This window comes from Corvus hawaiiensis, chromosome 2 (assembly GCF_020740725.1).
Source record: "Corvus hawaiiensis isolate bCorHaw1 chromosome 2, bCorHaw1.pri.cur, whole genome shotgun sequence".
Lineage (NCBI taxonomy): Eukaryota > Metazoa > Chordata > Aves > Passeriformes > Corvidae > Corvus > Corvus hawaiiensis.
This window is the reverse complement of record NC_063214.1, coordinates 25,258,217-25,274,257: the sequence shown is the minus strand read 5'-3', so window position 1 is coordinate 25,274,257 and position 16,041 is coordinate 25,258,217. Positions and strand designations below refer to the sequence as shown.

Below are 16,041 nucleotides of genomic sequence, written 5' to 3'. Positions count from 1 at the left end.
TGAATTGGAGGCACCAGGAATCTGAAAATCCTGTAACTTCAAGACCCTTTCCTCTCTTTTTGAAATGGACAGCTGGTTATACAACTGCTTAATAAACTTAGTACCACTCAGAGATTTTTACTTCCGAGGGAGTAACATCTGCATTACAACAAACATTTATCCCGGTGCTTCCTCCTAAAGAAGGGATCCTTCAACGCTCTGAGGCTACCTTGAGTGGTGAAATTGAAGAGTGCAGGTTTATCTCGCCCATTTGGTAACTTGACGTTTGGGTCCCGTAGTTCATCGAAGAAAGAGTGCGCGCAGGCCTCCAGGGGAGTCAGGCGGGCGGTGGGGGTGTACTCCAGCAGGCGGCTACATAGCGCAATTGCTTCGGGGGGAGTGCGGGGCCGGAAGACCTGTGGGGACAGCAAGAAAACAAGCAAGGAGAAACAGGTTGTCTGGCTAGGTCTCGTCTCTTTGTTGACCAGAAGCAAGTCAGAGCAATTAAACCTCTCACTGCCCAGCAAGCTGGAACAAACTTGCGGTTTGTGCTAATCAAAGTCCTGCAGTAAGTGTGGGAAAATCCATTCCTGGGGTTGAGAAAGGGTTAATTGCAACGCCTTGCACTAGAGTGAAGGTGCAATGCCAGCAAGAGACTTCATGAGAGCGCACTCAGAAAAACGACTTTGAGAATGAAGGGGAAACTCTTTCAAAAATCATGACAAACACACACAGGTGCTACCAGCCATGCATATGGGGTGGAGTGAAGGTGGGGAAGAGGGTTCACATGAGCAGGAGTCACTGAATGTAAAAATATAATGAAGCCCCGCTACGGTTTTGGGTTGGGGTTTTTCTGGCTAGTGAAGGAAGTCTTACTAACACCAACTTTTGCAGGCAGGCAGGTCAGACTGTTGCTATGGAGGCTGCTGTTCAGCTTTGGAGAACAACAAGGAAAGCACGGGTGGGGTACAGGAAATGTCTAGCTCCAATTTGCAAGTTACTCCTTCTGTGACCTTATTCTGGCAAGCTAATCCCATAAGTTTATAGGGATAATTCCTGCACATTTGGTATTTGTAAGGACAGCTGAAAATTGCATCAAGAAAACCAACTATTTTAGTCTAAAAGATTTTTACTTTGAGTGATTACAAAAAGCAGTTCTTCACTGCATCTTTGTTTTAAACATCTAAGAATGGTTCTACCCACTGCTAATCACACTCTCCTTTCTCATTACATTATAAGCAAAATAGGAGTTAATCATGTACATGACCTGGATGGCCTCCTCAAACACTTGTCTCTTGCTATGTTGCAGGTAAAACACAGTCTGGGGTAAAGGCAGTAGGGTGGGTGCGAGTGTTAAGTTCTGATGCCAGCATTTTTGGTAAAAATTGAGGTAATCCAAAATGCCTTTGCACCAGTGCCAGTGAACTCAAGCCACACAGCACCAAGGAGGGGAAAAAAAAAAATTAAAAAAATTTAAAAATAGAAATGGAAAGAAATACAGTGCATGACATGCTAGTTAATAACAGATGAGAAACTTGCACAGGCACTCCTAGTAGGTTTTAAACCAGGTATATATGCTCTCTTGAATGAGAATCAAACACAAAAACCAAGTTCTGCAGGGACTGAAATTTCCTGCCCTTGGTACCCAGCTGGGCCAGCAGCACTGGGGTTGGCTGCAGTGTGTGCTGTACTAACTTGTGTGGCAAAGGAATCCTGACTTGGGGAGTCAAGGAGCAGCGGACATGAAGAGCTGACTTTATTCCTACTACCAGGTTATTGCAAAACAAACTGAAAAAGTTTTCACACGAGGCCTACAATGACAAAAAGAAAGGCTGTAGCTTAACACTGCTGGCAGAGAACCTCTACTGACCACTGTGTCACCAGTGCAGGGTCACCTGAAGAGGCAGCAGAAGCTGCTTTGTGCCCACTGCCTGCGGAGCTTGGATTGCTGACCACAGCACACAGTGGATGCAATTATTACTCCCAAGTCACAGCCTGACCAGAACAAAATCCAAGACTGTCTCCAGTTAAAAAAAAACCTTGTGGCTTCCCCCCACCTCCCCACAGTAAGTAGCACAAATGAGTATGTCTTGAGGTAAACCCACAGAAGTGAAGTTGTTCTGTATTTAATATGAGGTAAAACTACTGAGGTCTCCCTCATGCACCTTCACAGTGATATTTTAACAGGCTTGATTTATCACAGCTTGAAACTTTAGTACTTCACTCTCAGCTGTGTTTTTCCCCTCAGTACAGCTCACATATCAGCCACTATACAGATTTTTAAAAAGAAAACCATTTTATTTCCTTAAGTAAAGATGACATGCCCTTATATTGAGAAAATTAGTAGGCAGACAGTCACAAATCTGACATATGTAAAAGGAGTACTTGCTTGTCCACTGAAACTCCTCATTTTCAAGTCCTTGAAACCCTACCATGTTTTCTAAACCCTGTTATGAACTTCTCAGCCTGCCTTTGGATCTGGAATTAGTCATTTGGGGTAGGCAGTTCCCAAAGTCTGCCCTAACTGCTTCAAACCAGGAAGGAGAAAAAAATAAAAATAAATATATATACTAGGAGGCCTCACATGGCCTTTCCCTGCAACAAGTGGTGACTAACACATGAAGCAAGTTACAGGTCTGTGCCCATCTAATCTCTATCACTTTGTGTTACGACATTGGCCTGGCTGCTGCCTCGAGGATGCAGTTTGAACTCAGTTATTCCACTTCTAGCATTTCTCTCCTTTTTTTTCAAGGCTAGGCCTAGTAATTTGAAAAAATGTTTAAGTACATACCCGTACTCCTGAGGTGAAATGTCCTGTTCCTGACGAGTCCTAAAGATGATAATGCAGTGAAATAATCCAAACAGGGGGAGTCAATCCAAAAGAGAATAGTCCAGCAAGGAAAAATATAGCCAATATTATAAGAAATCCATGGTGTGGGGGACATAGTAAATGTTTATACAATTAGAAACTTTAAACATCAGTCTCCATAGCAGCAAGTCCAACTTCACCACAGTGTATGCCAAAAAAAAAATTGATTGTGCAATGGTGAGGCATAGTATAGAAACATTTCTATATGAAATTTATGTTCCAATGCCAGTGCATTTACTAAAAAAATAAAAAAAATTGAAATCAAAACTCTAACTTGAACTAAAAGGGTAATTGAAATTCCCATAATAAAGAATTTTCAGTCCTTGGTCCTGGATATAAACATCCACAGAACCAAGTGGCCAGATTAGTTTGTCTCCAAAGATGCATCCCACTTGTAAATCTGTCCCAGACACACAATGTAAACTTTTGGATGGTTTTGGGTTTTTCTCAAAAAAACCCAAATCCCTAGCAATTTGTAATTTGTGCTGAAGACAAAGTAAAAATCCGAGATCTGTATTTTAAATTTGGATACTTTTAATTTGTGTGCACTACGAGTACCTCAGGCCGCCGCGGATTATTCTCCATTTTGGATTGACATCCCCCTCCACTGGATTTTGTTTGCTGGCATTATCTCTTTAGGATTCTTCAGGAACTGGACGTACCACCTCAGGAGTGCGGGTATGGACTGAATTTCTCTCTATTGCGGGTTTATTCCCCCTCATACCCGTTGCACCCGTTATTTAACAAATTTTTTTTCTCCTCAATTTGTCCCCTCCCACCTCCCTTTTGAATAACGCCCTAAGAAATAAAAGCAAAGCCCTCTACAGTCTTTCAGCTCTTCCCATTCAGCAAAGTTCCACCGGGAAAGCTGCCCGATTCACCCACCGAGAACTACACAAGCAGCTGCTGCCCATGGCAATGGCTACACAAGCACTTCCATGCCACGGGGCACCGATGCCAAGGCAATGCTGGGCTGATGCTCCGTGGTGGGAAGGGGCAGGAGGGTGGACAGACAGTGGGACTTGTGAGCCGTGAAGCCCCTTGCACCTACATCTCAGCAGGAGTTTAAAATCTCTGTAGTTCTCAGTGAGGGAATCAATTTAGTAAATAATCCGCGGATTATTTTTAGTCTGCGGACTAAAATTTAGTGCACGGACTAAAATCCGGCCCATCGGAGCAAAGTCTGTCTCGGTCTAAAATACATTTGGGTGAAAGCAAAAGAAAAAAAAAAAAAAGAAAAAAAAGAAAGAAAAAAGAGAAAGAAAAAAAAAAAGGAAAAAAAGCTAAGTGCACAAAGTGTTTGGGTAGACTGACATTTAGTATGCAGACTAAATACGGCCGGGCAAAAGGCACAGCAAGTCCACAAACAAAATAAAAACCAAAAATAAAACACTGACAGGAACTTTTAAAGCAATCAAATACTACCCCACCGGCGCAGCAATTCATTTTTATAAAATGAAACAAGACCTTGTGTAAGGCTATTTGTCCACAGGAGGGACCGAAGGCTCAAGTTTTCATTTTAAAAAATGAACCTGTTTTGGAGATAAACAAATGCAAAAAAAAGGCTTTACATACAATATTCTTCAAGAAAAATTTGCACTTGAATAACTCAAAACCTCTTGTTTCTGCAAAGCAAATGAATTTCAGGCTGAGACCCAGGTTGCTGGTTTTTTTCTTTGGGATTTTTTTGGATGAGTTACAAAAATCTCTGGATGATCATGTCAAATGGAAATGCTGACTCATCCAAAGCCACAGCTTTTGGTGCTTTTGTTGGCTTTTCCCTCCCCCTTTCAGATCCCAATAAATCTACACCTCACCAAAAAGCTGAGGGACCAGTGCGAGTTGTTTCTTTGTTCAGGCATGCTGGTGATGTTCAAATACCGACAGACCGTAAGAGCGAGTCAGCAAGGCCTGATACACTGCTCTCTCCTTCTTATGTTTAACTGCTATCAATGCAAATTTTTTTATGTTACTCCCCCTTCATTTTTCTGAAACTACCACCTTCTTCAACATTTCAAAAACTATTGTCAGGCTTAAATGTCCCTGGTGCGCTACACGGCTCTCATCCCCAAGAGACTTCAGTTCAGATCAAGGCTTTGTGCACTAGCAGAGTGGTCACATTTTATCTTACTAATTTGAAATAGCTCCTACCAGTGTAGGGGAGCTTACACCCCTTCTGAATTTTATTTTTCTGCACATACGGAAAGACGAAAGAAAAAGGATGGAAAGCACAGAATTCTCCTATTTCACTTCACTCACATCAGCATTCAGCTCTCAAATAAAACCACATGGGGCAAGAGCTAAGTATTGTTTGAACAGAATGGTTGCTCTGACTTTCAGTTCATTGACATTCCTCAAACAAACTTTCCATGCACAACACGAGCTCCACCGTCTTGGCGTAATTAAGCCCCAAAGCCAAAGCTTCACAATGTGACACCAAGGTGCTCTTCTAGCCAGTGTGTATTAAAAGATATGATTTCATGCCATCAACCACTGTGCATTTTGCATGCAGATTCTGAATACTGCCCGCATGCTGTGCTCCCTAAGAGAGCAGAGGCTTATGAAAATGACATCTGTTGCTAACACATCAAGTTTGTGACACCACGGTTAAAAATTTCCTCACCAGCTTCAGACTCACATGCTTTGCCAAGAACCACCCACACCACCAATTCAAGGCTGACAGTCTGTGCACATCCTTTCAGTTTGTAAGCACATTTTTTATTGCACATGAACATTAGGTAAGAGAGAAAGCTCCTCCCTTCAAACAAAAGCTTGTACTGTTTACAAGCCAAGTCATCAATGTAGAACACAACCCTCAAATCAACTTTTAAAAATTGGTATCACACAATACAATTACTATGACCTTACAATATGAAGCAGCATTTTGATCACCCAAGTTTAACACAACAAGGCTCATGAGAAACATGACACAGTCACGAACACAAAAGGAGAGGCAAGAGACACACACAAGACAGCAACGTATGCACTGAGCTCTACCTGACACAAAAAATCCCAAAGTTGCATCTGAAGGTCTTGCGTCTAGTCTTGTTCCAAACGCCTAAGAATTCCAGAATGGGATTTTTGAAATATGCCATTTGGCTATTTTGAAGTGCGTAAAACTCACATGATACAAATGAAGGTTAGAAGATGTCCACAAAAGAGGCACTGGTGTTGGGAGATATTTTAAAATATATATATAAGCCCCCCAACTTCTTTCTCTGATTAAATCCCTTTATGTCTTTTCTAAAAGCAGCTCAGAAATAGTAAACACCTTAATAGTCAAGAATTCCTGTCTGATGGCACTTAGACAGGGGAAAATGAAGTAAAGACAGAAGGGTTAAGTGGCTTACAAATGAGCCAACACAGAACTGGGAACAGGACCAGGAACCTGTCTTCAAAGCTACTTCTTGTTGAGACCACACACTTTTTATTGGGCTCCTTCCATTGAGGACCCTGTGGAGACAGAATGAGCTAGCATTTATTACCCAGTGCATGTGCTCTGCTTCTATCAAGCTCCAAAGGAAAGCAACAAAGCTAAGCAGAACAAAACAGCTCCCCTTCTTCTGGGAGGGGACCCCCAAAAATGTACCTCTAGAAGTGCTCTCAGCCTCACTGGGACAGCTGCTATGAACAGCCTAGACAGATGTGTTGCAATGGGATGGCTAAACAGATGGTACATTGCAGAAGACATGTTAAACTTAGCATTTGATTTCCGTAGTTGCACTGATGGAAATCCTTTCTTAATGTTACATTAGTGCTCACTTGTTTGCTGTTAAGCAGTACTTTCTTTACTGCATACAAATTGGGCAGAGGCAGGGCAATTTACCACCGGGCAAACCTGGCTTCTTTTCTCGGCCATATATGATAAGAGATTTACACTGTCAAAAGTCATTGCTGCTACAAAAGGAGCTGGCAAACATGAACTTGCCAGAATTTTTTTTTTTTTTCTTTTAAGATAGTCTCCAGCAGAAGTGTTTTCACTCTTTGCTTGGAAAGTCATTACACATCAAGCAAAAAACAGAGCCATACTCTTTAGAAAGAGGTCAGGGCACGGTTTCACAATAGGCGTAAATCAAGTCCAGTTCATGATGGAAAACAGAGTTCTGCCCTTTTGGATATGCAGGCCTGCCCTGGTCCCTTGTCCCAACATCTGCAGTCTGGGCAGAATGGTCAGTTAGGTAAAGAAAAGTGATCCAAATCCCGAACATTTGTGTTGTTCAAGAGGTTTTTGCTACCACGCAAAGCATAATGCATATCAGGAATATGCAGGTGGGAGGTGGAGAACTGACCCTGTTCCATGATGAAATTAATACCAGTTATGAAACAGCAACCAAAAAAAAATCTCATCCTCACTCTACCTTTGTTCCTCTACAAAAGATCACACCTGAATCTCAGAAAGAAGAGTTTGCATTTTCATCTTGAATCCAAATCCAAGTCCACTTACAAGATTTCTGATAAAAGAGTTTTCACTTTCTTTCATCATCAGTTATAATTAGAAGTGACAAAATGAGCTGTCTGTTTATCCATTTTATTGTTTGGTATTCTTCCTTGAATCTACAGTATGAGCAGTCACTTTGGAAGCATTACAAGCAAAACAATCTGCTTAAAAACTAGACAAGAATAAGGAGAGCAGGAGTAGGACAGGATGAAGACATGAAACCAATTCTGGAGGGTGAAAAAACAGGGTCACTGATAGAGACCAGGGTCTACATCCCAGTCCCAGAGTGTGGGGAAGACAACAGGACCATCTGCTACAAACACAGAAATATTCAACATTCAAGGTAAAGTGATTAGGATGGAAAAACATATATAAAGAACACACATACACACAAGAGGATATCAAGACTAAGATATTTGGCAACTATTTTATAGTATTAGCAGAAATTACTTCATAATACAGGCAGAAATATAAATTCTAAAGTCAATATCCAAAGCTACTCTTTAACACAACCAACTGTGGTTCTGCACAACTTCAGCTGCAGCCAGAATTGGCCAATAGCTTTGGAAAAGTGCCAGAAGGGATGAGCTGGAGTCTGAAGTTTCATCTTAGACACTGTTTTCCTATGCTATAACCATTTGACTTAAAGACACAGACAAAAAACCACCCTGAATGGTATAAAAAATGAAAAAAACCCCCTAAAACAAAAAGGAAGTGCTTACAAAGTTGGGAGGGACCCTGCCCTAATCTCCTACAAGTTTATTGTGAAGGCACAGTGATGCAGAGAAAAGTCCTCATGTATTCATCCACAAGAGTGCACACCAGAGGGGCAGAGATGCTCAATACTAATTTAGACATGACAGTTTTTCTCCCCATCTCTTCTACTGTCAGGCAAATGACTCCTGTCTTCTTTCAACTCAACACTGACTTGGAAATTATTGTTCAGGTGCCAGCTAAGTATAGATTTGGGGATGGTGAATAAAGCCATTCTCTTGAGTACACTCAAACCTATCTCACCAAAAGTATGTTTTAAAAATGCCAGCATGTTTCAAAAATCTTGCAAGTACTTTCAGAACAGGAGAAACAAAGGCAACCAAACCACAGCACACTGAAGAGACTTGCTGTCCATTTTTAAGAGCTGCCTGCAGTAGAAACTGTTTCTGTGTCTATACAATGGAGACAAGGCAGAGGTTATGATTACAGTAAAGAAAACCGCTTTTGCTGTTACAATTTGTATTGTTCTGCCATCACGAAAGATGGGCATATATATGTGTATATATATATATATATATATATATATATGCTTATCTTTCATTATACTGACATTATACTGGCAAACATACTGGCAGCATCCTTAGGTGGGGAAAAGAAAAAATCCAAGAGAGTCATTTCTCCCACACAGAAAGGGCCTTAACTACATAATTATATTACATTTACTACAATCTTAATAAGATCCTTTACTAGCTGGATGCAAGAGGAAAGGCGGGCTGTCGCAGTTGGACATCTTACATATTTCTGGAAATTATCACAGCACTGTCTCTGTTTTTCATTATCCCAAGGATCTGAGACCTGAAGGTAGCATCGGAGTAATGCCAGGATAAAGGCCAGCTGTAATGCAGCCATGGTAAGCAACACCTATCTACCATGAGCTTATCAAGAATGCCTTTAGACCTTTTGTTAGCTGTCCCACTGTCCCTTCCCCTTCCAAAAGGGCCAAGAGATTCACAGGAAACTAATTACCAAAGCTGAACTTCAACAGCCCTGTCATGTACAATCTTGCACTCGATCCCAGATTTCCTCCTTGGCTTTCCACTCACAGTTATACAGTATAGATGAAGCTTAGTCAAAAGAAGAGAAACAGGTATAAAGATTAGTAGCACAGATCAGACTGCACTTCTGAGAAGGAAGAAGGCTTAAGGAGTTGAGGTGGCTGAAAGACACAAGCAAAGACATGACTCAGTAAGAACAACAGCAGCAAATCTCCAGAAAGCACAGTAACTTTTACTTGATGAGCTGATAACCATTGGAAAAAATGGACTGGTTTTCTACCGCAAGATATACCTGAAGACATGACTGTGTGTTTAAAAGCCTACCTATTCTTTCCTGACTGTTGTAAGTCAGTCATATTCACACTCCTGCAAAACACTGCTTCTCTTATAATAGGATGCCACTTACTTCACAGACCAAGGCAGACAAGCTGTAGGATGCACCTCCATGAATACAAAATGTTCTATACGATGTGAGGTTTGGATGAAAAGAACATTTAAGTTACTAAACACACTGGTATTCTGAAAAGGACCCCCCTGCCAAAGAACCAAAATGTCCTGGATTCCTCCTGTTGAGGCTGGGGTTGTAGGAGTAAGTGACAGAGGAAAAGAAAAGAGAAGCCCTGTCTCTGAAGAATGGTTTGAGAGATTCCTGGAAAGTTCAGATTCTCTCTTCTTTTGCTAGGGACATGTCGAACTTCCATCATCAGGTGCCCCATGCATGTGAACTAGTATAAAAACACACACGTGCTTGGGCAACACAAAACTATACTGGAGACATGAGAGAGAGGCCTCTGCATGTTTTATAACAAGAGACTCCAACTCTTAAATTAGAAATTTACTTCAATCTCAAATTGTCAACAGATTGAAAAATCAGTCTGATAACAGCTTGCACTGCAAACTTATACTATTGCTGCAACATAAGAAAAATATTTTTAGAGTGTTAGCTTGACTTTTCTCATAATTTAAGAAGAAAGGACCTTGTTAGTTTGAGATCTCTTTCTTCATGCTACTACAATAGTGAGTATCAATACTGTATTAGGATGATACCCATCCATTTCTACTGAAAAGTGTAAGATACATCAATGAAATTAGGCTTCAAATGTCCATAAAACTTGTGCTCAAAATTCCAATTTTAGCCCAAACCATATTGAATATGAAAAACAATATTCCTTCATGTATTTGTCCGTCTTCAGCCTTAAACAATTTCTCTGTCTCTTTAAAAAGCCCAGAATATTTTACATTGCACTGTGATCCTCTATGACAACCAGCCACCATTCTTCTTCACCAAGTAGGTAACAGCAAATGCAGCAGATTACACATCATCACACCAATACTGAGCAGGAAAGTAACATATCCATGCCTCTCAGAAATGTCTCAGAGAGCAGACCAGAACCAGATACATCCAATGCAAGTCAGCACCACAGAATTTCAGATGCTATAGATATGACAGCTTCCAAATAAAATTCTTAATTACCATATATGTACACTTTTGCAGACCATGGAAGTTCCCTGAAAACAAGAGCAAACCATGGACCTTATTTTTGTATAGATTATTGGCCTGGAAACAACCAGTTCCAGACTGCATAGAAACATGCACTGGGCACCTCGACTACATGAAACTAACTACAAGCAGGACCTACAAATGCAACTTTGACAAATACCCATGTTATACTAAACAGCACAAAACAAGAAGGAGAATGCTCTCATGTGGAAAAGCTTGCAGCAGGGAGCAACTATATTCTCAGTAGTTCTCTCTCAAACATGCTGAAACTAGCTGCCTGGAAGTTATTCCACACACACACAAAAGAATCCTTCTGTCTGCCGAGTACTCTGGTCATAACTACTCAACAGAAAAAAAACCACCTTCTATCTACTTAATCTTCAGTAACTCTTCATCTTAGATGGCAAAGATCTGTGCTTCTGCAGATGCAAGTTGAAGTCCTGTTGGCAACTAGCTGTAGCAGTCTAGTTACATACACAGTCGTAACAACAAACCACAACCAACAACATTACCACTTTCACTTCCTTAGTCACTCCTGTTTTTTCAAAGCCAAAGCTCTGAAGAGGTTTTTCTTACACACTTTTCAATTCTAAGATAGAGAAGCTCTAAGAGGACTACCTACACCCACTGACATGTCATCAGATGTTATATCAATAAAACTGGGTAAGAAGAACCAATTCTACATAATACTACTACTTAAATCTATTCTAGCTCAACAGGCTCAAAACGTTGAAAGGAATGGATCTTGAGAAGTAATACACCGAGAAGATGAGAAGATAAGCATCATTACCAGCATTATGCTGGGTAATAAATTTTTAGATTTAGCATTTGTATAATAAGTACAGATCTCATAAATGAAGTTTCATGTAACCCAATTGTAATAAACTGGTTTAACTGCTATCTACACCCACCTGATATCAGGAAGAGCTGTATGCAGAATGACTTGAGAATGAGAAGCTATGCTGCAAGCACAACTCTCCAAAACTAATTGTGACGTAATGGAGAATGCAAATTTGATCTTCTGGCAAGCTCTTCTCAAGTCTTAATTTCAGCTGTGATCCTCTATGACAACCAAAACCACCCTCTTTAGAAGGAAGTTTCAGTCTTTTTGTGAAGCTTCCATTTGCCAAAAGACCTCTGTTGTGTTCTAAGAGACCATCGGGTGCATACAGATGATTCATATATTCAAGCTAAGCATCTAAGGTAACTATGCAATTCAACTCCCTGTCCTACAGTACAGCTCTGCACTTCTACTCCACTGTATATTAATTTAACCTCTCCTAATCCAAATACCTTCAATGCAAGAATTTAGATGTGAACCTAATATGCAGTGCGATAAGGTTTTTGGGCTTACTCTTGTGACTTTTACCAGGATGCAATTTAAAACTGAAGAGACCACTCCCAGGGACTTCATCTGCTCCAATTTTTTCCCCTCATTAACATATGGTATTAAAAAGCCTTGCTGGATTTCCTGATTCCCCATATTATTATACATCACGTAACCAACACACAGAAAGTAACTGATATGGAAATGCAAACCATGGATTAGTGGGGAAAAGGTACGTAACTCATTGGAGAATCTATTGTAAAAACAGTGACATGCAGCACTGCCCTGGCATGTACCTGTCAGTTATGTGGCCTGCTATCAACTAGCTCTAATTGGTTTATTCAGCATTTCTACCACCATAGGCTATTTGGTCCAAAAGAGTCCGCCCTGGACATGTGCTCAGCTAGGAATGCAAGCCTTCCACACACAGATGTTACTTTCTTAGCAGAAGGAAACCTGAATGCTAGGATAGGATGGAAATACACTAGGACTATATCAGACATTTCTCAAGCAGCAGGAGGAAATGTTAACCACCCAGGCTTCAATTGCGTAAGACTCAATACTTAACTTATTCTACACCCAAGAGGCTAACTAAATGATTGTTACTCTGTCCCAAGTCAAATATTCATCATTGCTTGATACATGGACAACCAATTAATTGTGCAGCAATGTATTTGTTTCACTGTTAGCAGTTTCCTCTTTGGTCACGGAGGTCATAATATTGCCTGCATGTGCTGCATTGGTGTCTCCCTATGAAAGCTAGACAGTAAGAAATCTTAAGAAGTAACTACAAGAAAAAGCATCTCCACTCAACAGCACACCCACAGAAGTACAAACAGAGTATTATCTATGAGAGAAGCATTTAAGAAAGTGACTGTCAGCCCTCATCACACTACATAACAACAGCATTACAAAAGTACTAGAACACTTTCCTCATTTCTATTGACTTTTGTGCCTATCAACTGATAGCATGACACTATGTAGATATATTGCAATCTGCTAGAAACACACACACCATTGTCAAAAAACAAAACAAAACAATAAATAACCCACCTATAGTCAACCTGAAAACCCCCAGACCTATAGATATTACAGTGTACTGCTTCAATATCTTCTTCTCCTTAGCTACATCAAAAGTTTGCAGGTCCCCAGCTTAGTTAAATGCACTCAGTTTAGACTGAAAGCCACCAAATCACTGAACAAACTGAACAACTTCAATTTTTACTTTCAGCCCACATCTTTATTATTCAGATCATATAGACTCACCTTAGTCCATGGATGTGCCTTAATCTGAGGAAATTTGAATTCAGTATAGTTTGGATTCATTTCTCTAATTTGCTCCCTTGTAGGCGTTCCCAGAACCTAAATAGGAGAGAAAGAAAAGGGCAAATTGATTAGATATGCTTCATAAGGAATTAAGACTGAAGTATAACCGATCAGACATTGAGACAACTGAAGTCAATCTATGTAACTAGTAAGTTAATATAGTGCTGAGAGCAGAATAACAATACTTTTTCATCCAGAAGAGGCAGGTCCTCTCTCTGGGCACCCTGATCCAGTTGACCACTGTCCAGAGTAGAAAATGTGTTGTACTCTGTGCCACTGCCACTTGCCCAGTCAGTGGGCTACACTGAGAAGAGCATTGTTATTTCTTCATTCCCTCACACCACAAGGCTTTTATACACACTGATGAGAACCCCCCCCGCCCAAGCCTGCTCTGCTTCAGGCTGAACGGTGACAGCTCTTGCAACCTCTCCTTATATGACAGATGCTCCAGTGCCTTAATCACCTTTGTGGCCCTTGCTGCAACATCAGTAGTCTCTTGCTGGCAATTCAGTTCATGCTCCAAGCCCAGTGTCAAAAATTTAATTATTTTATACAGTTTTTCACAAAATTAAAGCATCTCTGTCAAACTTAGTGATATTTTGGTGGGGTAGAAAGTTCACTTTAATTAGGTTTATACAAAACAGTACTACCAAACACATTCAGGGACTGCAGTTCACTGCATAAGGCTGATTAAGGATCAGACGAGTAACACAGACTGTATTTTACAAGTCACAAACAGCGGTCCTTTGACAAGCTTAAAAGATCAGCCAGTTACTGCTGAGCAGAGCCAGACAGCATCTCCTGCTCACCCCGCAAACAAAACTATGTGGGTTTGGGCAGTGCTTCCTCATGTCCACATGGAGGACAGACTTAGTTTAAATCAAACCTGCAAGTACCTAAAAGGCATACCACCTCTGCTTTACTTTCAAAAACTGAACTTCTCATTCCCAGAATCCGCACAATGTTACTTATGGACGCAAATTTGGAGCTGTATGAGAAATAACAAACAGTGGCACATCTCTTTGTAGGGATGGGTACATTTTGAAAGGATTTCAGAAATCCCTTGAGGGAATAAGTCCGACAATATGGCATTAGTGCATTCTTTTCAGCTAGCACCGAGTGTGAGAGAGCCAATGTCTTCTAGCTATATATAAAAACTGCAAGGTATCTTCTAGAAATCCCATTGTTTTCTGCTTGCACCCAGTTCTGGGCATCTTTTTGCTCTGCAGAGAGAAAGGGAAATGGCAGAAGGCAGGAGTCACTCCTCTATGCTGGGCTCAGGCTCATCTATAGGAAACCTGTAGTGATGCTCTTCTGGCCCCATGACAAATCCCTCCACACAGCTTAGCATAATGTTATCATCTCATCTCATCAAACTGCACTGTCACCATCAGGCAACAAATGATCACACGAGGCTGGCACTCTACCTTGCTGCTTGATAAAGAAATACCTGGTTACAAATTTTGGTATCTATGTACATTTTCATTCTGTTAGAAGAATGGAAATTACAAAAATGCAGTCTAGAAAGTCAAGTAAGGTGGTAAAAGAGCAAGGTAAATGCTATTTGAGTAATTTGTGCAACAGAGAAACTATCATCAGGTATTATGAACAAAACTTGGTATCTCTTTGCTATTTTAAGTAAGAGTTGCACAAATAAAAAAATCCTACCCACAAAGCAACCTTTTAAATAAAGAGCAGCAGCAGAGGAAATAAACACTGCAACTTGTCCATACAGTTGCTTCTTGGCTAACAAATTTGACTGACAAGTTGTACAAAATGAACACTAATTGTTTTGTAGCTCACATCACCCATGAGGATTTAAACCCCACCTAATTCTAAAAGCCAAGGGTTACTCTCAAAGATGACAGCAGATTTTTCTCTGTGTGTCTGAAAACACTGTTTTTGCTCAGGGGGTAAAAAAAAGAGAGTATTTGCAGATTCATACATTTTGCTCAACTTTCAAAGGAAAAAAGAACTGAAAGGAAAATGTGCCCTTTCCCTGCTGGTTTTCTGTCTGGCACCCACCAGAGCATCAGCCACCCAGCTGCCAGCCTTGCCAGGCTGGTGCTGCTCTGAAAGCTTTGATGACCATCACTCTCAAACCTTTCCACTTCTAAAAGATATGGGGATTCCACACCCCTAAATATTATTTTCATCCCAATTCAGAATAAAATTAATTTTTAAAACCTGGGAAGTTTTTTTGATTACTTAAATTAACTTTCTGAAAAACGATGGGCAACTTCTATTGCTCTCTTACCATTCCTAAGAGCTAAATTTTCAGGCCTCCCTAGTATAAACAATACTTTTAAAAAAGCATGTTTACCTCCTATACCCTTTCCTCCTCAAAAAATTCTTTTAATAGCTTTTCTAAGAAGCAGCAACGAGTAGATTTATTTTTAATAGAGCCAAAATTCATCAAACTGGCTCAGTTGCCAAGGCTGCTCAGAACAGGAGCCTACACAGTGCAAGTATATTTAGAGACTACCTATAGCAGCAGAGAACTCAGATTAGATAAGCAAGGGCAATTTCAGGGAAGAACCCACAGACAGAGTCTATTCATACATTTTACTAAAAGCACAGCTGTAACTCCAGATGATGGGAGAGGGCAACTCCTAATATCAAGCACAGGCATCTAGGCAACAGCACTTAAATTTTCATGAATGCTTAGAAAAGAAGGTACTGAGGAGGGATCATGGTAGCTGAAAGAAGGGATTGTCAGACCTTTCAGCTATATAGCAGCCTTTGACACATGAAATAACTGTACAAAAGGAAAAGTGACTTATATTAGCTACACAGTGTATTTACTCTGTTATCTCGAGACTGTAAAACCAG

General features: G+C 40.5%; 1 protein-coding gene across 2 annotated transcripts in view; it reads right to left on the bottom strand.

Moving 5' to 3' along the window:
- The window catches only part of GSK3B (glycogen synthase kinase 3 beta), a 149,184-nt gene that overhangs the window by 17,756 nt on the left and 115,387 nt on the right, over positions 1-16,041 (bottom strand). The window contains exons 8-10 of one of the 2 annotated variants that reach the window (XM_048293900.1): positions 13,150-13,245; positions 2,771-2,809; positions 209-395 (exon numbers count right to left, since the gene is read on the bottom strand). In XM_048293900.1, coding sequence (XP_048149857.1) covers positions 209-395; positions 2,771-2,809; positions 13,150-13,245 — 322 coding nt within the window. The remainder of the gene's footprint in view (positions 1-208; positions 396-2,770; positions 2,810-13,149; positions 13,246-16,041) is intronic. The other variant, XM_048293901.1, reaches the window with a different exon arrangement.